General features: G+C 33.6%; 1 protein-coding gene across 6 annotated transcripts; it reads left to right on the top strand.

Annotated features, from left to right (window-relative positions):
- On the top strand, positions 1 to 8,965 carry Orc5 (origin recognition complex subunit 5). 6 transcript variants are annotated; one of them, XM_022080029.2, is made up of 10 exons: positions 1 to 83; positions 2,073 to 2,152; positions 2,934 to 3,105; positions 3,541 to 3,662; positions 4,435 to 4,624; positions 4,905 to 5,044; positions 6,438 to 6,577; positions 7,032 to 7,341; positions 8,113 to 8,222; positions 8,718 to 8,965. In XM_022080029.2, exons 2-10 carry the CDS (start codon positions 2,078 to 2,080, stop codon positions 8,761 to 8,763), a joined length of 1,305 nt encoding a protein of 434 aa, XP_021935721.2. In that variant the 5' UTR covers positions 1 to 83; positions 2,073 to 2,077; the 3' UTR covers positions 8,764 to 8,965. The 6 variants fall into 6 exon arrangements, with proteins under 6 accessions (XP_021935721.2, XP_021935715.2, XP_021935716.2 ...); XM_022080023.2 differs by lacking the exon at positions 1 to 83 and adding an exon at positions 385 to 1,024; XM_022080024.2 differs by lacking the exon at positions 1 to 83 and adding an exon at positions 387 to 1,024 and having other exon boundaries at positions 4,908 to 5,044.
- The last annotated feature ends 1,006 nt before the right edge of the window (positions 8,966 to 9,971 follow it).

Below are 9,971 nucleotides of genomic sequence, written 5' to 3'. Positions count from 1 at the left end.
TGATTAGTGAACTGAGCTGACAGTTTACTCAGTACTGTTCCCACATGTAATAATGTTGGGTTAGGTTCTAGGATAGTATAATGGTAACAATTTTACTTCTGTTTTATGAAAATCATTTTTATAGAGTTATAGGACATACAAACAAAAACAGTTCCCAAGAATAAAATAAATGACAAAATTCTGTAAACTATTAACAGTTTATCAGTTTTACATTATATTCAAAGAGAGCCAAAGTTTTACTATGCTTAAAACATGTCCATTACTGAAACAATGTCAATAGTTACATGTATGAATATTACATTAATGTTATTTACATTAAATTATATATGCAACCATTACTGTCAGACAAAGTATTACATCAGAGAGATAAATTATGATGGTCATTCCTTAAAAATGAGCTCAGGGGTATTGTCAGTGTGACAACAATGTAATTTTCAATTACCTTTGACTGTTATACATCAGACAAAGTTTGACATCATAATGTACTTATTAAAAAAAAAGTCAAATTCTTAAAGCTGTGACGTGTAACAAGTATATGAATACGAACGAAACCACACTTCGACTGCACCGTTACAGGCCGCACTGTACAAAATTTGTGTCTTCATGTCTTGCACCCTGGCTCTGGAATTAGAGTTTTGCTCTGAAAATGTGTTCTATGCAACATTTGCAGGCCAAAACCTTATATTTCCCTGACGTAAGGGCATCAACTTGAATCTTAAATTAACATCCACGTGAAACGTAAACTTATTCCTTATCATTGCTCAATTACCCAATTCATTGCTAGTTATTCCTGAATAATTCCCAACCCAGCCATGCCCAGAGTGAAAAAAATAAATAGACTGGTACAATAACAAGAAGCAAAAAGTAATAATACTCCACATCTGAGATCATGTCCATGCCATTCGAAACTATTACAACTTAGTGAATTACTTGATGAACACAATTAACGCAAAAGCAATTACAATACAACATAAACAATACTTTTAGGTTATGTTTCCACATATGGACGCAGCTGTTGTCACAGGTAAAGTTTACAGTATAGTAATATCTGGCGAATATTTTCAATACATCAGTTTGAGACACCTAGGCAACAGTCGATGTACGAGCATAGATTAATTACGCTCTGTAGCAATGATATAATCCATTCAAAATTAAAGTATGAAAACTATGATTCCAATCGACCTCTTTGACTAAAGTATATGCTATCTTGGTGTCTCTATGTTTCATATGTGTAGATTAATATATTATTTAATCAGTTTTCTGTGAACTTTGCCTACAAAGGCGGGAAATGTGTTATTTCTGTACGTTGTGATTCATTTTAGTTTTTTCATTAGCTACTTATTGTAAATGTAACGGCAAATTTATAAAACTGGTATAGTGCTTTATCATTTCTTCGTTTGGCATTCTTGACCTTATTTTGTGATGAAAGGAATAGAATGTTTGTAAATGAATTGTAGCAAAAGGCAGTTTGCAATGTTCATATTTTCAGTGTCGTTTAGTTAAAGAGTGGTATGTGGATTAAATTTAGAGTTAGTATGGTAATTAGATCCGTAGATGTTTCATTTGACCTAATGCAAAAACGTAGGACTACATAAACTGTATGCAGTTTATATAAATACAGAAAAAGATACATAATTGGTTGTTATAGCTATTCATATATATATATATATATATATATATATATATATATATATATATATTATATTATATTATATTACAAGGACATTGTATTATCCAGAACAAGGTGAACTTTTAATGAATCTTATTGAATAACGATTCCAGTATAGTGCACTCCTTTCCGATACATAGTGAGGTTACCATTTGGCATTTAACGGTAGTATTTGTAGTATAGTTGTGTTTATATTGTATATTTCTTAATTTATTTGGAGCTTTTAAAGTTGTTTAATTATATTACATTCATTCCATGCAACCTTCCTTGCCTTAAAAAAACTAGTTGTTAACTGAAGGGGAAACAGCAGAGTACCAAGTACTGAACCTTGAAGAACTCCCATGTTTTTCAACACCCCACTTCATTTGTGTTTGATAGCAAATCTTATTCTTGAAAATTGCAGTAATCATGCAGAAGATGCTTTGTCAGGATATTCCTTGCAGAAATTATCAAATTTCTTGCATCATGGAACTGATTGGACAGGTATGTTCAAAAGAAATCTAGTAAGACTTGTGTAATGGATTAGATATATTCTGATTATAAAACAATCTACTGAAGGTAAGGTAAGTACTATATGTTTTTTGAAAGATGGATGGAGAGGTGCAAAATGAGAGACCACTTGAGAGGAATTTCATAACCTTTAAAGCTGCCACTGGCTATGGTAGTGTCACTAAGGTACTTTCCTTACTGAACTACAGCCATCTGTCATCCAACATGGATTTTTCCAACACAGGTTTCATTATACATATGAAAATAAATGCTAACAATTATTTGCTGAATACAGAAAACTCATTTATGTGTGGTCTGCCGAAGATGCTGTAGCATCATGCAAAATATGCCACTACTATTTAGAAAGCTAATGATGGCCAATGTGATGGAGTTTGATGCCTAATTGTATGCTAATATTTTATTTTAATACCTAACATTCCACTGATATCTTATTTTAAAGTCAAACTTTCTGCTGATAATTTACTTTAATGCTTAACTTTCTGAAGGTACTTTATTATATTACACAATATGCTCATAAATAAATATTATTAGAGTATATTTATGATTTTGTTTTGTATTTACTTCAATTTTACATAACCATGTTTCCATATCCCCATTAATTCCATACAATATGAAGTTTATCCAATCCAAATTCACCAGATGTTTTGCTTCCATTGTACATATCCCTAGTGTTTGACAAGAGTTTACTGTAATATAAAAATATTCATCAACTCATAGATGCTTTTGGCTAAATATTGTATGTCACATTTATTAGCCAGGAGAACCATTGCCACCTGCAGTATTTGTGTATGGCCATACTGCAACAGGAAAGACATTGGTCGTGAGCCACATACTGGAGGCACTGCAGTACAGCCATGCTGTGGTGAACTGTATTGAATGCTACATGCCACAGTTACTTTTTGAACCAATACTGAACAAGATACATGGTAATTGTGACTGTAATTTTTGTACCAACTGTGGTATAATAAATACTTCCTCAATTGAACATGAGTTATCCATAATCAGCCATTTTATATTTGCAGTATAAGAAACTCTTAAACCTACTCTTTTACATTGTATTGTAAAGATATGAGAGTTAATAATTAAGTAATTATAAAATTGAAAGTGACTTGCATAACATGCAGACATGCTTGAAAGTTTCACATAATAACTTGTGTTTTTCATTGGAACTTGGATATAATCAGTTGCATACTTAAGAGCACTGATACAATTCCATAAATAATTAATTCCTTCCTGTCTCAGTTCTATGTTATAACTACAAGTTACAGTGAAGATTCAATTGAAATTGAATTACATGAAATGCTTTTGTAAACAAATTAAGTGCACAATGTAAAGATGTATGTATCTTGTTTTATTTTCAGGTCATGAACTGTCATGTGCAAAGAAGTATGTCCCATATGCTAGCTGTGACAATATGATGGATTTTGTCAGTTGCCTCAGAGATTCAAAGATTGTTGCCCAAGAGAAGAAACCATGTATAATTGTAAGTTTCTGTCAGTACAGCACTATATTAATAGCAGCCAAAACACACTGGGCGCAAAACCTTGTAGATATTCAATGTATCGAGAACAGTTTTTGAACTTTCTATACTTATATTCACTTTGTTAAAATAAGATTCTTTCAGACATTAATTTCCCATTTGTCATAACCTATACTATTGTTGGTTATTTTACATTCTTCCCCTGGATGTCTTGAACTTTGTGTCATCTGTAGTGCCATTACATACTGAGTAATTCTTGTTACTGTTTTTGACCAAACTATAACAGATTTTTTATTTGTTTTTTAACTGAAATGGGCACATTATGAAGGGTTCATTACCATGATTACAAGTGCCTGCAGTTGATCCTGTCCTGAACCAGGTGAATCCAGTCTACACTCCAATATTTTGTTCCATGTTAATAAGAATACTATCCTCTCATCTGTGCCTAGGTCTCCCAGTGGTGCCTTTCCTTGAGATTTTGCATCAAAAATTTTGTGTATTTATTTGTTTTATGTGCTGCATGTCCCGTGTATCATATCTGCCTTGATTTTAATTCACGTTTTACCTGATATGTTTATTGCTTAATAACAAAAATGAACATTATTTTAGAACCTAATGTGATATATTTAAATTGTATCATTATACTAATACTGCTTATGTCTACATGATATGGTTGATGACAGTAGAAAATCTCAGAAATGTTCACATAGGTGGAAAATTAATGTACTGTATTGTGCAGTGAAATACTTTTCTAGAAACATGTTTTTTCCCCCAGGTTCTGGACAAATGTGAAAAACTTCGAGATATGGATGCCAACCTTCTCCCAGCATTCCTTCGACTTCAAGAATTGACGAAGTTAAACAATATATGTGTCTTTTTTCTCAGTGACGTTGTGTGGGAAAAATTTCGTATTAGGGAAGGCTTCCAAGAGCCAATACAAATTCATTTCCCACAATATACGAAAGGTATGTTGGAAGAAGACTGAGAATTTTAAAACAGGGAAGAAAATCATGTGTCTTATAGTTACTGTATTATTCAAAATCTGAGTCATGAACATAGTAATGTGATTCCTGTCTACTAAGAAATTTTGATTGTCAAATATTATAATCTTTTGTTTGATGGGGGTTTTAATTTCTCCTCCACTAGACTTCTTTTAACTGCGAACTTCAGTTACATACTCAGCACTCCAGTGATATATAGTTTTTTAGTTCTGTGTATTTGTGAATTAGTGACTTATATTGCCAGTAGATGAGCTGGTGGAAATTTTGTTGCGGGATCATCCACCAGGAGGCAGATGGCCTAATGACTTCTACTGCAGTTATGTGAAGCTGTTCCTGGGTATCTTTCAAAGAGCATGCCGAGACCTAAATGAATTGAGACATATGGTAAGTATGAATGTATTGGAAATGTTAGTCATTATCAGACCTTCCTTTCAGCCACTTTTCTGAGTTGGTGAAGAGAACTGCATGTTCATTGGTAGATGTGTATTTAAAAAAATATTTATATATATATATATACACACACACTCTCACAAACACAATGGCTTTCACAAGGGACTGGCATGGGAAAGCCATGATTTAGCAATTGATAGAAAATGGGTACAGACCAGATGCCTTTATTATTTTACTGTTCACATAAGTTTGCAGCCTGTACATGTGAATGGCTACCAGGTCACATTTCTGATTTGTATTTCTTTGGTTTTAGCATCAGGGAATAAATGTAATTATTATGGTAGAGGAATTATGTGCCATTTGATTATGCAATAAAATATTTTGTTTGTTCATTGTTTATATTGAGAAGATCCAACTTGTAATAATTTTTGTAACTGTTCCCAGTTATCATCCTTTAACTTCTTCATCTCTGAAGTTAGTAGTTTGAACGTGTTTCGAACGAGATTAATTTAGATTGAAAAGAGGATGAATTATGTAGATTCCATATTTTAAGCTGGACAGGGAATGAAATAAGGGCTGTTTGTGAAGAACATTATAAGTGACAAAAATATTTATTTTATGTTTTTTATGGAAAAATTATGTGTTCTTTTGCCAGTACTGTAGAAAACAATAATTTCTGGATGCTGGCATATGGTAAACATACTCTTGTTCTGTAAAATGTAAGTTTCAATGCTTCTCCACAGAGAGTCAAATATTCTGTTAATTACTTTTCGCTACCTTATATCTCATATTATTGACATTTCAATGTATAACAAGTTTGATGACAAGGAACTGTAAACAACATGTTTTATTTTGTATTTTTATTCTTGTCTTGGTTCTTCAACCTGAATGCACATTTTTCAGTTTTGGTTAACACATTACAGAGAAGTAAATTAAAAGTAAGAATGGTAAGAGGACTTAACTGAAACTGGAACCTTATTATACAGACAAAAATGGAATATAAAGATTTTGTTTATATTGTCAAGCTCTTTGCTTAAGTTAGTCTGTCTTCCCTATCTTACCTACTTAAATTTCCAGATTGCCTTGCCTCAGTTTTAATATAACAAAACACTGAATGTTTGTTTCTTGGATTATGGGTTAATGCAACATTAAATGGGAGGTTTATTGTAAATTATGCATTGGAAAGGATGTATAAGGAAGTGATCTTGATAATTTCAAGGTACTACAAGTATGTCAGAATTTGCTTGGAATACCTAAAGGAAATCTTGTAGTACCTCATTTAGGATAGATTGTTTCCCTGATACAAAGCATGAAGACTGAACACTCAGCCACTTTATTTGGTGACTAGCTAGTCTTAAATGAACTGCAGTTTTGTATTATGTTGCAGGCTCAGCTGAATTTTCCAAAATATTGTGATCCAGTACTAAAGGGAGAGACACAGATGGACGATGTTAACAAACTGTGGAGACACGTAACACCACATCTCAGGTCATCATTGGCGCAGTTGTATCTCAGGACAGTGTCCAGGTAACATCTGCATACACACACAAAAAGAATTGGACGTGAACCTGAGCTAGTTCTATACACACCCCTTTTATCACAATGTACTTCCCTCAGACCCATTTTAATGTTACTTCCCCCAATTCCTTGGTCTTGCAAATGGTCATTTTGCAAGAGATTTTTGCCATAAAAATCCTGTATGCATTTTTTATGTCCACCATCCTAGCTTCTTGCCCAGATCATCATAGCCTCCTAGATTTAGACACCCATGTAAAATATAGACAGTGGTTTTCTGTTTCGTATTGACAATAGGTACTGGTGGTACAGAGTCTTGATATGATACTCTCATATTTAAGAATGCAGAGGTCAGTATCAGGAAAAAAATGATTTGCAGTTGAGTGTGTCTTACATGAAATTTATCATTATATCTCAATAACAAGATGTCAGAATATTGTGTTTGTAACTTTTCACCTGTTTAAAGTTATGGCCAGGAAGAGCCTACCAAGTCAACAGCATTGTCTTCATCTGCAACATATGTTCTGAGTTTTGATCTACCTTACTATGCCAAGTTCTTCCTAATTGCTTCATACTTGGCATCTTACAACCCTGCAAAGGCTGACCGTCGTCTTTTTGTGAAAAATCATGGGAAAGAGCGCAAGAAGAAGCAACAGCAGAAAAAACTAGCAGAGCAACTGTTGGGTCCCAAACCATTTGCATTAGACAGGCTTCTTGCAATATTTTATGCCATCATTGGAGAGGATGTGAACCTGACAGCCAGTCTTTTGTCTCAGGTAAAACAACGCAACTGATGCCAGACTAACATTGCTTTCTTCAATTGCTGGTGTTTCTGTATGAAACCTTAGACCAAGAATAACATAGAAACTCTGTAAAGCAGTATTTCAGGGTCCAACATTTTGAACTTTGTTGCTGGAGTTTTCTTTATGAAGAGGTAACATAACTTAATAATTTTGTATTCACTTTTCATTAACATAATTTTTATGACATTGCACAGATTGATTGTTTTAATTTAAAATTACAAAGAAATTCATTTCTAATTTTAACTATTTATGAATCCCTTTTACTTTTGTAGTTGGTACATGTTTTGATTAAACTGTGCCTTGAAGAACAGGTTTATTTGTATATAAGTTCAGTTGTACTGCCCACTGTGCACCTTTCACGCTTGTTTTTCAGTGTTACTACCTGTTCTTAATCCCAGAACAGTAGATAACCCATCCTAGGTGACAGGTCCTTACTCACTATGACAGTAGGAGTAATATATTATACACTCCTGTTATGTACTACATGGCAAAAATACTAAGCTTAGCAGTAAGTGAAAAATTTGTAGTTGTGTGTTCAAAGCAACTTTTAAAATAATTGTGGTTCAGCTTTTAAAATTTTGGTGCTTGCTTTCAAATCATGTTGATTAAAATCAAAAGGGGTCCTAAGATGCTAGGTTAAGTCTGAGTTGTATAATTCGTGAAAGAAATACATACAGTGTCAAGTATGTGAATTTGCATAACAAGAAGTAAAATTCTCTGTGATTTTTGCTTCTGTTGGCGCAGATGTCATCTCTGGTGAGACTGCAGCTACTCACAGCAGTTGGTGATGATACCATTGACTTACCACGATATAAGTGTGCTGTGGACTTTGAATTTATCAATACTGTTGCAAGGTTAGTAACAGTGACTAGTTATTAAGAGTTCATTATATCTATAATGTGGGAAAAGATGAAACAGAAAGCTGTCCAGCAGGCTTTGTTGTGATGATATTTTGTATTTTTGTATGTTATATCCAAGTTCTTAAAATTACCACAGTTTCTTTTTTACTCATGTGGTGTGTGTGTGTGTGTGAGATTAAAGCAGACCATATATTGACTAAATACAGTATCAGCTTTTGAAGACAGGACCTGCACCAAGAAGTCAGTTACTCTTACCTTTATCAGTATTTTGTGTAACAGAGGATGTGAAGTGAGCTTTGATATTGCATTCAGTGTGCTTCTCAGGAATGAGTTTAAAGCAAACATTAGTTACAAAAGACAGGATGTTTAGGTATGTGTCATTGACTTCTCTTATAGTCCAATGGATTTGTACATCACACTGACATTTGTCAATATGACTTGCATGTTATGAGATGAATACAATTTTCCTTTGGCTTATTCTTGTTTCAGGACTGTTAATTTCAACATACAGAAATATTTGTATGAATTCATGTGATGAATACTTAACAATGCTCAAGAGAATTTGGTGCTCCTGTAGACTACATTCACTGAGTGAATTTATAAAGCAGGAAAACGGCAGCAATTCATTATTACAGTAACTGCAGAAACAGCTCCTGTGGAGTACATTCATTTTTAGTCCAGTACTATTGACTTTGTATATACAGTTTACTATTTCATTAAATATTTTATTCCTTGCAGTTTGTGTTTATTACTATACTTAACTCTTCCAGTGTTAATGTCATACACTTGTGTCATCTGGCCTGTGTACTCATTTTTGTTTGACAAGAATGTTCAGTTTTACAATTTTTTTCTATGGCATAATTCCCTTCTACCATGTGATATGTGTAAGATTCAGAAATTATAATAAGACTGCATAAGCCGATTAATATATTATGTAATAAAATTAAAATTACTAATACCACACATTCACATTATATTAAAGATACCTGTGAGGCAGGAATGATGAAAATGATCACCTTGAAATTGGTAAAGTATGTGTCAGAAAGGGGATTATGGTGAGAAGGGTATTGAACCCTGTCCCACATCAGAAAACTAAGGGACACAATCCTGTTCCTAATTAGGGAATTAATAGTGATTGCTGTTGTCACAGTGGCCACGTGGTCTGAGCCGCTTGGTCACTGGGATCGTAGGTTCGAATCCCACTCAAAACATGGATGTTTGTCCGCAACTTTCTGTGTTGTGCTGTCCTGTGTACAGGTAGAGGCCTTGCGACGGGCCAATCTCTCGTCCAAGGAGTCTACCAACTGTCTATAGTTCAGAGCCAACAAAAAGTTGGGACCTGCAGATGCTCAGGAACTGAAGAATGGGTCGTATAAAATAAAATAAAAATAGTGATTGCTTCCAGGTATGCTCATGCTGAAAGGAAATCAACTTCTTGCACATATCTAAGACAGCACAAAATTTGTAAGCATCATAATCATTCACTTACCAGTAGTGGGAATTTTCAGAACTAATTTTTTTTTAGATATGTGAATAAAAGACTGCGTTTCATTTATATAGAAAACAAATACAAAGAACTTGTGTATCATTGAATATGATACATTCTTCTTATAATGAGATTTTTATTGTAAGACTTGCTATAATGAAATTATCCATGATGGAAAATGGAATATTGAAGTGCTGCGAGGGACGGAAATCTGATTTTCAGGATTCAGGCACTATTTTGTCAGCAACTAAGTTAAA

The sequence above is a fragment of the Zootermopsis nevadensis genome, unplaced genomic scaffold (assembly GCF_977971745.1).
Source record: "Zootermopsis nevadensis isolate Lab colony 2312 unplaced genomic scaffold, Znev_1.0 Znev_ptg000003l, whole genome shotgun sequence".
NCBI lineage: Eukaryota > Metazoa > Arthropoda > Insecta > Blattodea > Termopsidae > Zootermopsis > Zootermopsis nevadensis.
The sequence above is the reverse complement of the archived record's forward strand: the minus strand, read 5'-3'. Positions and strand labels throughout refer to the sequence as shown.